Source organism: Anopheles bellator, chromosome 1, assembly GCF_943735745.2.
Source record: "Anopheles bellator chromosome 1, idAnoBellAS_SP24_06.2, whole genome shotgun sequence".
Taxonomy (NCBI): domain Eukaryota; kingdom Metazoa; phylum Arthropoda; class Insecta; order Diptera; family Culicidae; genus Anopheles; species Anopheles bellator.
In genome coordinates, this window is record NC_071285.1 from 5,190,514 (window position 1) to 5,207,225 (window position 16,712).

General features: G+C 53.5%; 1 protein-coding gene across 1 annotated transcript in view; it reads left to right on the forward strand.

The window, feature by feature from the left end:
• The window catches only part of LOC131206827 (cell adhesion molecule Dscam2), a 43,195-nt gene that overhangs the window by 22,788 nt on the left and 3,695 nt on the right, over positions 1 to 16,712 (forward strand). The window contains exons 8-14 of the mRNA XM_058199453.1: positions 5,413 to 5,700; positions 7,284 to 7,568; positions 10,905 to 11,024; positions 11,084 to 13,442; positions 13,508 to 13,674; positions 15,960 to 16,157; positions 16,393 to 16,566. Coding sequence (XP_058055436.1) covers positions 5,413 to 5,700; positions 7,284 to 7,568; positions 10,905 to 11,024; positions 11,084 to 13,442; positions 13,508 to 13,674; positions 15,960 to 16,157; positions 16,393 to 16,566 — 3,591 coding nt within the window. The remainder of the gene's footprint in view (positions 1 to 5,412; positions 5,701 to 7,283; positions 7,569 to 10,904; positions 11,025 to 11,083; positions 13,443 to 13,507; positions 13,675 to 15,959; positions 16,158 to 16,392; positions 16,567 to 16,712) is intronic.

Sequence of the window (16,712 nt, forward strand, 5' to 3'; positions counted from 1 at the left end):
CGGTCCCGCGCGATTTATGTCCATGTCCTCCCGCCATCCCCCCGTGCCCTTCATTCCGACCTAATCACACTTTCTTTCGCAAGTCGGACCGTCGGTGTTTCCGTTCGATTTCGGGGACGAACCGGTCGACATGATGAACACGGTCTCGATCAACTGCGTCGTTTCGAAGGGCGATACTCCGATCATGATCGAGTGGCTGTTTAACGGCCAGCGCGTCTCCACGGACGATGGGATCATCATCATGAAGAGTGGCCAAAAGATTAGCATGCTGTCGATAGAGTCCACCCAGTCTCGGCATGCTGGTAACTACACGTGCGTCGCCCGGAACAAGGCCGGAGAATCGCAGCACACGTCGGAGCTGAAAGTGATCGGTAGAGCTCTCGCTATTCGTTGTGCGTTGTTATATCCTTCCCTGAGCCCCACTGTCCTTCTTTTCGTACCGATTCCGCGGGCAGAGTCTCCCTTTGAACTAGAGTAGTAGGAACTAGGAACTAGCTAGGAGAATTTATTAGAAAGTATTGGTAGTAGGGCCCACTGAAACACTGTTTCCACTCGATCCAGCCGTTCCGCAGATAATGCCGTTCGAGTTTGGGGACGATTCGTTCGATTCGTCGAGCACCGTTTCGGTGCAGTGCGTCGTCACGAAGGGTGACTCGCCGATCACGATCGGATGGCGGTTCAATGGCCACCCGCTGGTCGCTAATAGCCACGGTGTAACCGTTTCGCAGCTCGGCAAGAAGATGAGCATGCTCTACATCGAGTCGATCCGGCCGGATCATGCCGGCAACTACACGTGTCGTGCAGGCAACGCGGCCGGAAGCGTCGAGCACACGTCGGAGCTGAAAGTGATCGGTAGCTAACAGTGGCCCGTTGATCCTTATGTATTCATTCCCACCCCTCCTGTCCCCATGTTCGGTATCGGTAGTGGTCCCCATTATCCTTCCGTTCGAGTTCGGCGAGGATGCGTTCGACAGTGGGAGCACCGCCTCGGTGAGCTGCATCGTGACGAAGGGAGATACACCGATCGACATCAGCTGGTCGTTCAATGGGCGGCGTCTGGCCGTGGCCGATGGGATCATGATCACGAAGGGTGGTGGTAAAATTAGTATGCTCTCGATCGAGTCGGTTCTGTCGCGTCACGCGGGTAACTACACGTGCTCGGCTCAGAACGGGGCCGGCCGTATCCAGCATACGGCCGAGCTGCAGGTGATGGGTAAGGTTCTCCTGGTACTCCTACTACGGTTTGTTTGTCCTTTTCCGCCTTCTCGCGTTCCGCTAGCCGTTCCGATCATTGTTCCGTTCGAGTTTGGGGACGACGCGTACGACACCGGAAGCACGGTGTCGGTGAGTTGCATCGTCACGAAGGGTGACGCACCGATTGACATCAGCTGGCTGTTCAACGGCCGTCGGTTGTCGGCGACGGACAGTGTATTGATCAACCGGAGCGGCAACAAGATCTCGATCCTGTCGATTGAATCCGTCCTTTCGAAGCAGTCCGGCAACTACACGTGCAGTGCCCGGAACCAAGCCGGAACGGCCGAGCACACGTCGCAGCTTCGGGTGATAGGTTCGACTCACGTTTGTTCATCGCTCCTTTTTTCTTCCCTCCTTGTTCCGACCCGTGTCCTTGTCGTGTAGCCACTCCGATCATCCTTCCGTTCGAGTTCGGGGAGGAACCGTTCGATAGTGGGAGCACCGCATCGGTGAGCTGCATTGTGACGAAGGGTGATACACCGATCGACATTAGCTGGCTGTACAATGGGCGGCGGATCGCTACGAACGATGGGGTACTGATCATGAAGAGTGGCCACAAGGCCAGCATGTTGACGATCGAATCGGTCCACTCGCGGCACTCGGGCAACTACACGTGCCACGCGGCGAACGGAGCCGGCGAGGTGACGCATACCTCGCTCCTGCAAGTGATTGGTTCGTCCTCCGTCCACACGAAAGGGTTTCTAGTTCCTACTTCTTTCCATTTACCATTCCCACTTGGTTCCACTCGGTTGTCCGCTTCCGGATCCCGTGTCGAGTATCTTGTCTCACTAATGTCCACTCTTCCCAATTGCCCGAAAAGTGTTGCCAGTGATTTTGCCGTTCGAGTTCGGTGAGGAGGCCCTCGACGAGCTCAGCATGGCGACCGTGCAGTGTGCGGTCACGAAGGGCGACACACCGCTCAGCTTCGGTTGGGTGTTTAATGGGCGCGAGTTGGTCGACGGAGCGGTGCCGGCGGGCGTGCTGGTGTCGAAGAGTGGTCAGCGGATCAGTATGCTAACGATTGAGTCGGTTCGTGCCGGACACGCCGGGAACTATACGTGCGTCGCGAAGAATGTGGCCGGCCAGGCAAATCATACGGCCGACCTGAAGGTGATAGGTAAACTGCAGGGATCGCTCATTATTAGTCCTGATTTTGTTCCCAAGAGAAGTCCCGATTTCTGAAGTCTTAACTTCGCTTGTCTGATGTAGTTCAACCCCTGATAATGCCGTTCGAGTTCGGGGAGGAACCGTTCGACATGCTCACGACGTCCACCGTGAGCTGTGCGGTGATCAAGGGCGACATGCCAATCGACATCAACTGGATGTTCCAGGGGGACAGTCTGAGCGCGAGCGACAGTGTGACGATCACAAAGTCGGGCCCCAAAATGAGTATCCTGTACATTGACTCGGTTCAACCGCGGCACGCCGGACGGTACACGTGCGTGGCCCGCAACCGGGCCGGTTTCGTGGAGCACAGCTCGGAGCTGAAAGTGATAGGTTTGACCATAGAGGCTATATTGTACTTATTTCCCCCCTCGTTCCTCAAAGTCTTGCCCATTCTGCTTCCGTTCGAGTTCGGTGATGAGCCGGCCGATATACTGAGCACCACGATGGTTAGTTGTGCCGTCGCGAAAGGAGACACACCGCTGGAGATCGAGTGGCTGTTCGAGGGACGCACTCTCGTCAGCGACGAGATATCGATCACGAAAAGTGGCCAAAAGATTAGTATGCTGTCGATCGACTCGGTGCATCCGCGGCACGCTGGCAACTACACGTGTCTGGTCAGCAACCGGGCCGGGACCGCGGAGCACACGTCCGAGTTGCGAGTGATTGGTAAATCGTGATTGGTTCTTAATCCTTGTTCACCCTTGTCCCCATTGCGTCCGAAGTCCCCCCGATACTGCTTCCGTTCGAGTTTGGCGAGGAGCCGGCCGATGTGCAGAGCACCACGTCGGTCAATTGTGCTGTGGCGAAAGGGGACGCTCCGATCGAGATCAACTGGATGTTCGGCGGGAGCAAGATCTTCACCTCGGACGGTATCCTGATCACGAAGGGAGGGCAGAAGATCAGTTTCCTTTCGATTGAGTCGGTCCAGGCGCGCCACGCAGGGAACTACACGTGCGTCGCCCGGAATCGAGCGGGATTCGCCGAGCATACCTCGGAGCTGAAGGTTATCGGTAATCGTTTGGCGTATTCGTTCACGGTGCATGCTTAGCGCGTTTGTTTCCTTTCGTCCGTCCCCGCCCCATTTCGTAGTGCGTCCCATTCTACTGCCGTTCGAGTTTGGCGAAGAACCTTCGGATATGGCAAGTACCACCACTGTGAGCTGTGCTGTCGCAAAAGGAGACACTCCGATCGAGATCAACTGGATGTTTAATGGGAGCAAGATACACACGAATGATGGTGTGCTGATCACGAAGAGTGGCCAGAAGATTAGTATCCTGTCGATCGAGTCGGTACAGCCGCGCCACGCCGGGAACTATACTTGTGTCGCCCGCAACCGAGCGGGCTTCGTGGAGCACACGTCGGAGTTGCGAGTGATCGGTACTGACTTGTGTTTTGTGTTCCTTGCCTTTATTTTCTTCATACCACACTCTCATACCCCAATGTCCATCTCGCGCCGATGTAAGTCCCCCCGATACTGTTGCCGTTCGAGTTTGGTGAGGAACCGTCGGACCTGCACAGCACCACGACGGTGAGCTGTGCGGTCGCCAAGGGCGATGCTCCGATCGAGATCAACTGGATGTTTAACGGGAGCAAGATCTTCACCTCAGACGGTATCCTGATCACGAAGGGAGGGCAGAAGATAAGCTTTCTGTCGATCGAGTCGGTACAGCCTCGCCATGCCGGAAATTATACGTGTGTCGCCCGGAACCGGGCCGGCTTTGTCGAGCACACTTCGGAACTGAAAGTGATCGGTAGTGACTCTCTGATCTGTACCTCCACACTCCATTTATGATCCCTCCAAACCATTTCCACCATCGAATGCTGGTTCTCTGAGTTCTCTGAGTCCATTCTGCTCTATGTTTAAGTAACGCCTATCATAATGCCGTTCGAGTTTGGGGACGATCCTTTCGATGTCTACTCCACCGTGACTGTGACGTGCTCTGTCACCAAGGGTGACAGTCCGATCGAACTGATCTGGCTCTTCAACTCATACCGGCTGCGCACCAGCGACGGTGTGCTCATCACGAGCAATGGCCAAAAAATTAGCTTCCTCTCGATCGAGTCCGTCCAACCGAGGCACGCCGGGAACTACACTTGTATCGCCAAAAATCGCGCCGGTCAAGCGCAGCACTCGTCGGAACTGAAAGTGATGGGTTAGTGGTTGGGGAAATCCCCAGCATAGCTTCATACCTTTCGCTTTGTCTCCTTTCGCCTCCAAATCCTTGCATATCCAGTGGTTCCGATTATAATGCCGTTCGATTTCGGGGACGATCCGTTCGATATTTACTCCACCGTGACGGTGACATGCGCGGTGACCAAGGGTGACAGTCCGATCGAGCTGATCTGGCTCTTCAACGCGTACCGGTTGCGTACCAACGACGGAGTGCTGATCACACCCGGGGGACAGCGGGTCAGCATGCTGTCGATAGAGTCCGTACAGCCGAGGCACGCCGGGAATTACAGCTGTATCGCCAAGAACCCGGCCGGGAGCGCGAGCCACTCGGCCGAGCTGCGGGTGATGGGTGAGCCGAAGATCTGGAGGTCGATCGCTTTTTCCATGTCCTTCCGATTCCGAATTCCCCATTCAACGATGCATAGTCAGGAGCTCTCTCATTGGTCCCGTTCCATTCCGTTTCCCGGCAGTGTTGCCGATCATACTGCCATTCGAGTTTGGGGAAGAACCGTTCGATATCTACAGTGCCACGACGGTCAGCTGCGTGGTGACCAAAGGGGATCTGCCGATCGAGCTCGTGTGGCTGTTCAACGATCGGCAGATCCGGACCGGTGACGGTGTGCTGATCGCAAAGAGTGGCCACCGGATCAGCATGCTTTCGATTGAATCCGTTCAGCCGCGCCACGCCGGGAACTACAGTTGCCTGGCCAGTAATGCGGCCGGCACGGCCGAGTACGCCACCACGCTGAACGTGATGGGTTTGTGTTGTTGAAGCGTTGTCATTAATCCTTCCCCCATAAATGACCCCCCTACTGCAGTTCTGCCCATCATTCACCCGTTCGAGTTCGGGGAGGAACCGTTCGATATCTACAGCGCGGTGACGGTCAGCTGTACCGTCACGAAGGGTGATCTGCCGATCGATATAGGGTGGGGCTTTAATGGGCGTCGGGTTCACACGACCGACGGTGTGCTGATCACGAAGAGTGGACAACGCAGTAGTCTGTTGTCAATCGAATCCGTTCAACCGCGACACGCTGGCAATTATACCTGCTCGGCTCAGAATGCGGCCGGAACGGTAGAGCACAGTTCCCAGCTGGTGGTGATAGGTTTGCCCTGATATGCTTTCTCTTTCCAATGCTTGCTTTTGAACGACCCTATCCTCCCTTTTGACCTCCCTCCGCGTAGTCGTGCCCTACATCATGCCGTTCGACTTTGGGGACGAACCGTTCGACACGTCGAGCATGACGACGGTCAGTTGCGCCGTGACGAAGGGCGATATGCCGATCGAGATTTTCTGGTCATTCAATGGGCAGCCCCTGTTCACGGACGCGGGTGTTATCATCACCAAGAGTGGTCACCGGGTCAGCATGCTGACGATCGAGTCGGTCAGCTCACGGCACGCCGGCAACTACACCTGTTTGGGGCGTAACCGGGCGGGCGAAGTACGCCATACGTCACAGCTGAAGGTGTTAGGTTAGCACCCCGCAGTCTGTACTTAGTGTTCCATCCCGATCCTCCCCACGAATTCTTCAGTTCCGCCTTCGATCACACCATTCATCTTCGGCGAGGAACCACTGAACTCGGGCGAGAGCACCGCCGTCAACTGTATGGTGTTCAAGGGGGACGCTCCATTCGAGATCCGCTGGTACCGGAACGGGAAGCAGTTGCCATCGCGCGAGAACGGCATCATTATTGGGCGGGTTTCCGAACGGCTCAGCTCGTTGAGTATCGACCCGATCGGAGCCGACAACCGGGGCGGGTACGAATGTCGCGCGAAGAACCGGGCCGGCGAAGCGGTCCAATCGGCGGACCTCGTCATCAATGGTACTTTGTCTTTGCTTCTAAGTTCTCCTTTCGATCCTGATCCCACCCTCACGCAGTTGTGCCAACGATCATGCAGTTCAGCTTTGGGGAGGAGATTCTCAACACCGGCGACAGTGTTGCCGTCAACTGTATGGTGGTTAAAGGTGACTCACCGATCGAGATCCGTTGGTACTTCAACAACGTGCCGATCTCATCGGAAACTGAGGGTGTGATGGTGATGAAGCTCTCGGAGAAACTGAGCTCGCTCAGCATTAACTCGATCGCTCCACAGCACCGCGGTACCTACGAGTGTCGGGTGAAGAATCGGGCGGGCGAAGCGGTCTCCAATGCCGAGTTGATCATCAACGGTTTGTCTCATAACTAAGGTCCTTAACACTTAACTTCCTCCATTGATCCGTCCCCTTCTTCGAGGATCACCTCAATCGCTAACCCCCCGGGGGTTTGGAATGTTGCATGTTGCATCCTTATGTTGTGGACTCTAACCCTGTGTCCCTGCTTTCGGGTCTTTAGTTCTACCGAAGATAGTTCCATTCTCGTTCGGAGAGGAGCCACCGTTCGTCGATAGCTTCGTGACGGTTCAGTGTGCCGTGACCCTCGGCGATCTGCCAATCGACATCGAGTGGCTCCACGGTGGTCGGCTCGTGGCGAAGGCGAACGACTACGGAGTGTCGATCGTCCACTCAGGTCGTCGCGTCAGCACGCTTACGATTGAGTCCGTACGCGATCACCACGCCGGAAACTATAGCTGCCGGGTCCGGAACCGGGCCGGCGTGGTCGAGCAAGCGAGCGAGCTCACCGTGAAGGGTTTGTGGTGGTGTCCCCGATCTCTGTCCCTACCTGAATACCCGGCACTCTCCTTTTCCAGTTCCACCCAAGGTATTCCCGTTCAGTTTCGGGGACGAGCCCATGAACGAGGGCGATTCGGGATCCATCCAGTGTAACGTACCGTCCGGGGACCTACCGATCGGGATCCGGTGGTACTTCGAGGGCGCTCTCATTGGGGACCCCTCGACAACGATCACACAGATCGGGCGGCGGGCAAAGGCACTCACGATCGACGCGGTGACGGCTCGTCACGCCGGAAATTACACCTGCGAGGCTTCGAACATCGCCGATGTGGTGCAGTACACGGCCACACTGCTGGTGAACGGTGCGTGACCCGGTGACTTAGCTCTCCCCCTGTTCCCCCGTTTCCAGTTCCACCCAAAATAGTTCCGTTCAGCTTCGGTGAGGAGACGATGAACTCGGGCAACTCCGGATCGGTCCAGTGTAATGTCCTGTCGGGTGATTTTCCCCTGTCCATCCACTGGTACTTCAATGGGTACCGATTGCTGGATGACCACACGATCACCGTCACCAGCATCGGGAAGCGCCTGTCGGTGCTCAACATCGATTCCGTCCATGGGCGGCACGCTGGGAATTATACGTGCGAGGCCAAGAACCTCGCCGATACGGTCTCGTTTAGCGCCGAGCTGCTGGTTAATGGTTAGTCCTGCTGCCCTTCCTTTTTCCACCGTAGTTCCTCCCAAGATATTCCCCTTCACGTTCGGGGACGATCCGATGAACTTTGGCGATTCGGGCTCCGTGCAGTGTAATGTCCTGTCGGGCGACTTTCCACTCTCGGTCCGCTGGCTGTTGAACGGGTATCCGATCCACAACCACGACACGATCACCGTCACCAACATTGGGAAGCGTTTGTCGGTGCTCAACATCGATTCCGTTCACGGCCGCCACGCCGGGAACTATTCTTGCGAGGCATCCAACGATGCCGGCCGCGTAAGCTATATCGCCGAGCTGTTGGTTAACGGTGAGCCCGTGTCCAGTGTCACTCAGATAGTTCCGTCCCCTGCTTGTTCTTGTTCCACCCCCTAGTACCACCCAAGATTGCTCCCTTTTCGTTCGGCGACGATCCGATGAACTACGGCGAATCGGCATCGGTCACGTGTAACGTCATCTCCGGTGATTTGCCGATCGAGATTGAATGGTTTTTCAACGGGCAGCCCCTGACGCGGTATCGGCACCAGCTCGTCAAGCTTAACGTGGCCGACTTTGGCAAGCGCACCAGGGCGCTATCGATCGACGAGGTTGATGCGCGGTACGCCGGGGTTTATAGCTGCCGGGCGACCAACGTGGCCAGCTCGGTCGAGTACGCCAACGAGCTGATCGTGAACGGTACCGAATCGGTTATCATTTCCTGATCCTGAGCGTCATTATTCCCACCACCCGAAATGAGATCACTTGAGCACTAGCTATCCCCGTTCGCAGTTCCGCCCAAAATAGCGCCATTCACCTTCGGTGACGAACCGCTCAACTACGGCGATTCGGCCCTCATCTACTGCAGCATCACGTCCGGGGACTTTCCGATCCGACTCCAGTGGTACCTGAACGAGCAGTCCGTCGATCAGCTGGACCCGTTCTACAACATCAACCAGGCGGACTTTGGAAAGAAAGCGAAAGCGCTATCGATCGACGGTGTCAACGAGCGGCACGTGGGCAACTACACGTGTCGCGCCACGAACCTCGCCGAAACGACCTCGTTCTCGGCGGTCCTCAATGTGAACGGTTAGGGTGCCCGATGTCTCTTTCGTCCCCGTTTGAAACCCTCTGAACCCCCCTCCCCGGAAAACGCGTGTAGTAATAGATGAGTTCCTCCTTTCTCCCAAAAGCGCCTCCCAAGATTGCTCCCTTTGTGTTCGGTGAGGATGCGCTCAACTACGGTGATTCAGCCTCGGTCCAGTGCAGCGTGGTGTCGGGCGATATGCCGATCATGATCGAATGGTACTTTAACGGGGCCCCGATCGAGGCGGCCCCGTTCAGCGATAGTGTCAGCATCGCGGACTTTGGCAAGCGCACGAAGGCTCTCGCGATCGACGGTGTTGATGAGCGGTACGCCGGGAATTACACGTGCAAGGCTACGAACCGGGCCAGCTCGACCGCCCATACGGCGCAGCTCATAGTAAACGGTTCGCAGCAGGTCCTAACCACCCCTGTCCCTTTGTTTGCGTTCCACTCCACATTCCCGTAGTTCCGCCCAAAATTCTGCCATTCAGCTTCGGTGCGGATCCGATGAACCATGGCGATTCGGCGTCGATACAGTGCAGCGTGATCTCGGGAGACTTTCCGATCGCGATCGAGTGGCTGTACGATGGGCACGCGATCAGTACGATCGACAGTTTGCACGGCATCACGGCGCTGGCGTTTGGCAAGCGGGCGAAGGCGCTCAGCATCGAGGGGATCACGGGCAGTCACGCCGGCAGCTATACGTGCCGTGCAACGAACGCTGCCGGTGTGGCGGAGCACACGGAGCAACTGATCGTTAATGGTACGCCGCCCTCTATCTCTCTCTCTCTTCACACGCACGCCCGCACGCACGCACTTGTCCCGAGCAGTCCCTCCAAAGATATCCCTGGTGAATACGGGCGAGAATCCAACGTTCGTTGACGAGTTCTTCCAGATCATCTGCACCGTGGTGCACGGTGATCTGCCCGTCGACTTCGAGTGGCTGTTCAACGGTGAAGTCAACCTTCACTCGACCCACCGGCCGGGCATTCGGATCGAAACGCGCAAACGAGGCAGCACACTCAGCATCGAGGCCGTGCGTGGTGATCATGCCGGCAACTATAGTTGCCGGGCCAGCAATCAGGCCGATACGGCAGCGGCTGCCGTTGAGCTGATCGTTAAGGGTTTGTTCCGGGGTTCCGGCGATGACCACCACACACTGTATACGAACTGCATCCTTCTCAAGCTCCGCGTCCTATGTTGGGTCTTTCGGGAAAATTTTCAGCTTGGCGTTATGAGAACGAATAGGATCCTCCACAACCAACCTGAATTGGTGTTGCCGTAGGGAAATCTGTATAACGGCCGATCAGACGGATCAAGGCCGGTTCAGTGTGCTTTTCGCGTGTCGCGTTGCTCTCAGATAGGATCGTTAGGGACGCTACCCTACACTCGTCGTTGGAAAACCATTCGCCCGTTGTTCAAAGTGCTTCCCCCTCACTGTCCTGTCCCCTAAATCCCATCACATTGATCCCGGTTCCTTCCTTCACGGAAAGCACTTCTCTGCCGGCACACTAGTCTTACTACAGCTCAGGTCGTCTTCTCGGGGCTATCCTCAAAATCCTTCCCTCCCAATCTCCCACCTTTTATTATTTGTAGTTCCACAGTTCCACTTCCGAACGTGTCATCTGCCAGGACCATTGCAGTAGATGTCAACACGTTCGCAAATGAAATCGTGTTTAGTGCATGCTCTCTCTTCCCCCTTTTAAGTTGTCCCAATTATTGCTTCTTTTGCCAGCTGTGACCCACTGTGCCCTTAGAGCGGTTTGAACTCTGTTACATGGAGCAATATTTCTTTCTAATGACAAAAGAAATATGGCCGTGCAATTGGTGCGGCTTCAGCCGGTAACATGATTCACCTCCTAAGGGTTGTGGGAAGATGTGAAGAAGAGAAATTAATTCGTTTTTTCTGATCTCCCGAACTGAACAGTTCCACCGAGGTGGATCCTGGAACCGACCGATAAGGCCTTCGCTCAGGGCTCAAACGCCAAGGTTGAGTGCAAAGCGGACGGTTTCCCGAAGCCACAGGTTACCTGGAAGAAAGCAGTCGGTAAGTAGTGCGCGGTGGCCCGATCACCCTAAATATACTAAGTTGACCTTCACTTTCAGGCGATACTCCCGGCGAGTACAAGGATCTGCGATCGAACGATTCAAGCATTCGCGTTGAGGAAGGCTCTCTGTTCATCCAGAACATTCAGAAATCGAACGAGGGTTACTATCTGTGCGAGGCCATTAACGGTATTGGATCCGGTTTGAGCGCCGTCACGCTGATCACCGTCCAGGCACCGCCGGAGTTCGTCGAGAAACTGCGCAATCAGACGGCACGTCGCGGCGAACCGACCGTACTGCAGTGCGAAGCGAAAGGTGAAAAACCGATCGGTATCTTGTGGAACATGAACAACATCCGGCTGGACCCTAAATCGGACAACCGGTACACGATCCGAGAGGAAATTCTCCCGAACGGTGTCACGTCCAGTCTGTCCATCAAGCGTACCGAGCGCAGCGATTCGGCACTGTTCACCTGCATGGCTACGAACGCGTTCGGAAGTGACGATACGAGCATCAACATGATCATCCAAGAGCCGGCCGAGATGCCGTACGCGCTGAAGGTGCTGGACAAATCGGGACGCACCGTGCAGTTGAGCTGGGCCAAACCTTACGATGGTAACTCACCGCTCAAGCGGTACATCATCGAATTTAAGCGCTCCCGAGGATCGTGGGAAAACGATATCGATCGCGTGATCGTACCGGGCGACACCAACGAGGCGCAGGTGCAGAAGCTAAGCCCGGCCACTACCTACAACATTCGTATCGTGGCGGAGAACGAGATCGGCGTATCGGATCCGTCCGATGTGGTGACGATCATCACGGCCGAAGAGCAACCTTCCGGAAAGCCTCAGACCATCAAGGTGGAACCGATCAATCAGACGACGTTGCGCGTAAGCTGGAAGGCACCGCCTCGCGCCGAATGGAACGGTGACATACTGGGCTACTACGTGGGTTTCAAGCAAACGTCCGTCAACTCGTCATACATTTACGAAACGGTCAACTACTCGCTCGAGGGCGGCGAAGGCAAGGAGCACAGTCTGGAGATTAACAACCTGAAAACATACACCCAGTATTCGATCGTCATCCAGGCATTCAACAAGGTCGGTGCCGGTCCGATGAGCGACGAAGAGAAGCAGTACACGGCCGAAGGAACACCGGATCAGCCACCGAGCGATACGATGTGCACGACGCTGACGTCGCAGACGATTCGCGTATCGTGGGTCAGCCCACCGCTCGAGTCGGCCAACGGGGTCATCAAGGGCTACAAGGTGGTGTACGCTCCCAGTGACCTGTGGAATGATGACAAAAACAAGGACTACAAGAAGACGGCCTCCAGCGACACGGTGCTGCACGGGCTGAAGAAGTACACCAACTACACGATGCAGGTGCTGGCAACCACATCCGGTGGCGACGGAGTACGCAGCGCACCGATCCACTGCCAAACGGAACAGGACGTGCCGGAGGCTCCGATCGGTGTGAAGGCGCTCGTCATGTCGGAGGGTTCCATTCTCGTGTCTTGGCAGCCCCCGTCCCAGCCGAACGGTCTGATCCTGCAGTACACGGTGTACATCAAGAGTGGCGAGCAGGACCCGAAAAGCCACAAGGTGCCATCGTACCAGATGAGCTACGAAGCGTCCGGGTTAGAGAAGAATCAAAAGTACGAATTCTGGGTCACGGCTTCGACCACGATCGGCGAGGGGCAACCGTCGAAGACGCTGTCCGCCATGCCGAGCGACAAGGTACCGGCCAAGATCGCTTCGTTCGATGACAAATTTACGGCCACGTTCAAGGAAGACGCCAAGCTGCCGTGCTTGGCCGTCGGTTCACCGACCCCGGATATTACGTGGAAAATCAAGGGCGTAGAGTTTGTGCCGAACGAACGCATTCGCCAGCTACCGGAAGGTTCACTGTTCATTAAGGACGTGGTGCGACAGGATGCGGGCGACTACACGTGTACGGCCGAAAATTCGATCGCCAAAGACTCGATCACCCACCGGTTGATCATTCTTGCGCCGCCCCAATCGCCCCAGTTGACGCTGACTGCGACGACCACGGACTCACTGTCCGTGAAGCTGAAGCCACACGACTCGGATACGGCCCCGCTGCAAGGATACACGCTCCACTACAAACCCGAGTTCGGAGAGTGGGAAACGATCGATGTGGCGCTCGAGGCACCGAAATATACGATCGAGAAACTGTACTGTGGATCACGGTATCAGGTGTACGCGACCGCCTACAACACCATCGGAGCTGGGGAGCCATCGGACATCCTGAACACTCGCACCAAGGGATCGAAACCGTTGCTGCCCGAGAAGTCACGCTTCATCGAAGTTTCGTCCAACTCGATCACGCTCCATCTGCCGGCCTGGAAGGACGGAGGATGCCGTATGTCACACTTTGTGGTGGAGCATAAGAAGAAGTACGTGTTTAGGGGGGGACCGTCAGTTATGCGAACATTACTAACTCCTTTGCTGTGTTTCGTAGGGATCAAATCGATTGGAATCAGATTTCTAACAACGTCAAACCGGGCGGCAATTTTGTCGTACTCGATCTGGAGCCAGCCACTTGGTACAACCTTCGCGTGACGGCACACAACAACGCCGGGTTCACGGTGGCTGAGTATGAGTTCGCTACCCTCACGATCACGGGCGGTAAGTATGCGTTTGCTTGCCGCTTGGTTTGTGCTTGACCGTAGATGTTACGAAGAACAATGATCAAAACAAGAAACATATTATTCGTTTTATCGATCAACTGTTTGGTTTATCATTTTTTCATTCACATTTATGATTGTTTTTGTTTTTGTTAAAATCGAAAACACTGAGTATTGTTCCATCGTCTTAACACACTGTTTCACGTTTCTGATACAACAATACACACATTACACTTCAAATGTTAAGTTTAATCAAACACTTTGTCGCATTTTGTATCAGAATCTCATCCATCATCTTATCGTTTGCTGCTATTATCGTATTTCTTTTTTAGTTTTTGCTCTGATCACAGAAATCAATTGAAAATTACTCTTCTTTTTGGTTTTTATGTTTTCCTTATCATTTTAAATGCTTAAGCATATCGGTAGCTCTGGCATAAAGAGTGTTTTTATTATTGGAAAACAAATATTGCAGCAATCGAAATGAATTTTAAATATATTGATTTTATATTTACCATTCATTTACAGTATTGTGAGTTATGTCTAAATTGTAACGTTGGACAAAATCGGACTAATTTGGACAACACTATCACTCATTCACTCATTTGTGGCACAATACGTCTCTGAAACAACCACCAGAAAGCAACTAGTACGGAGCGTCCGTTTGCGTGAATCCGAAGTTGAATAATCTCAATCAGCTTGAAGTGTGTACTTTCTTGCAAACTCTTTTCAAACGTGTTCGCGGAATTCATTTTGAATGCTATGCCCACGGCTACCTGAAAATGTCTGTCGTTTTGGATGGATTTCAAACGTCAGAACAGATACTTCAAACCGAATGCAAATTCCACTAACTAATCCTTCCGCCGAAGCAAACCCAATGCAGCCAAATGGTATTTTTATGGTTACTAGTGTGTGTAACGAAGCTAGTGTGTTAGTAATGCCCCTGTAAATTTAAGCCAAACCTTTTCACAAATGACTGTCGCTCAAGCGCCTCCCCTTGTTAGTCCGCTAGCACCACCCATATCCATGTCGATCCATTCTGCCATCATTCTGCCTTTTACCGTTAGCAAGTAAACTGGTAGCAGCAGCATCCATATCGATAGATTGATTTAATCCCATGCCACCCAAAAAGAGCTGAGATGGAATAATTTGTGGTCAACGAAATTGGCATAAGGGGCCCCAGTAAAAGTTCCAAATTACCCCAAGTGGCTGACGGGCGGATCGAGGCGTTATCGCTTTTATTTCCTTCCATTTCGTTCGCTGTATCATCCTCCATCCAATATTAAACCATAACTAGTGTAACTTTTCCTATGTAATGTTATATACTTAGATGTTACACTCCGTCCTAGAGTCTCGTATCACATCTACGTGTTATGAATGATGTTCCATTTACGAACTGTTAGTCGTTCCTTTCAAGCACAGTTTACGAACTCGAACTTACTTCCTATTCCGATAACCAAAAGCATTACCTTCGCAAACCGTGCTCTCTAGTTCCATTGTAGTCGTTACAAGATCATAGCTGTTTAATGTTACGTTTCTGTTCTGTCCTTTTAGTGATGGCTTTAGTCCGTTGAATTTTAATTGAACAATTGTTTTCGTACAACACCGTAGTCGTTTATCGTTTGTTTGAACATGGTTAAAATGTTATGCAAAATACACACCCAAAACCACCCAATCAACAAGCTCTGGAAGCGGAAGAATACATTTAGTTCTCAAAACTGTGGATCGCGAATTGTTCTAACTATGCGTGTTGCGTATGAGCTGACGGACACCGTCGCTAATCGGCCGAATCAATTAAAAAAGCCAAGTTAAAGCAGAAGCAGCAGCTGACGTATTAATTAATCCCCTAAAACTTTCTTCTCTCTTCTCTCTCTTTCTCTCTCTTTCTGATTGGTTGTTTCAGGGACAATCGCACCCACGCGCGATATACCCGAGTTAACGGCCGTGGAGACGATCCGTATCATCCTTTCCAATTTGAATTTAATAGTGCCAGTTGTAGCCGCTTTACTTGTTATTATAATTGCGATCATTGTTATATGTATTCTGCGTAGCAAAGGCAACCCCAACAAAGGTATACTGATTTTTGCAATTCTCTCTTCTTTCTTTTTCTCTTTCTCTCGTTCTCTTTTTCTCTCGTGTTGTTATTTGTCAACTCACTGTTGTGTGCCACATGTGCCGCTCTCGGGGTGGTCATGTCGATTTTGCGCATCGTCCCAAAATCGACAACCAATCCAACAAACTACCACAAACAATAACGTCAATCGATCGATCGAACGCACCGCAACATAGGTACGGTTGCGCCCAGCTTCGGCTCCGTCCAGCCGGGCTCGATGTACCCCCCGTGGATTCCCCACTGGATCGATCTGAACGTGATGGTACCACTGATCGCAACCGTGATCGTGGTGGCGGTAGGTGTACTAGTCATTTGTGTTGCCATCTCACGACGCCGGGACGACGATCCACGCTGCGGGCCGAAGGATGTGTACTGTAGGTTTCGAATGCCTAGCTGTGGGGATAAGTTATTGTTTGTGGGGTTGTAGAGTGTGTTTACTGCGGCGCCTGGGGGAGGCCTCCTAATCGGACGCCAGGGTCCGGTTATTGGCCTCAGTAAATGATGTTTTTTTTGTTTTTCTATCAAAAAGCCTTTCTCTGTAGCTACCCCACCGAGTAATGATTTCCATTAATGCCTTTATTGTACACTTTTCATCGACGCGCCCACCAGACGATGTGGTGTACAATCAGTCCATGGGCCCGGCAGGAGCTGCCACGCTGGACAAGAGGCGCCCAGACATCCGGGATGAGCTGGGATACATTGCGCCGCCCAATCGTAAACTGCCACCGGTTCCGGGCTCCAACTACAACACGTGCGATCGCGTCAAGCGCGGAACGGTTATCAGTAAGTATTTGGGAACCCGTTTTCACGGAGGGTATCAGTGACTTAAGAAGGACTTGGGAAGCCAATCGCTCTAGATTGATTGACCGTAAGTATGGCGTAGGTCGATAGATGTTGAGCAACGCCTTTTTTAACGTTGTCCAGCTTAG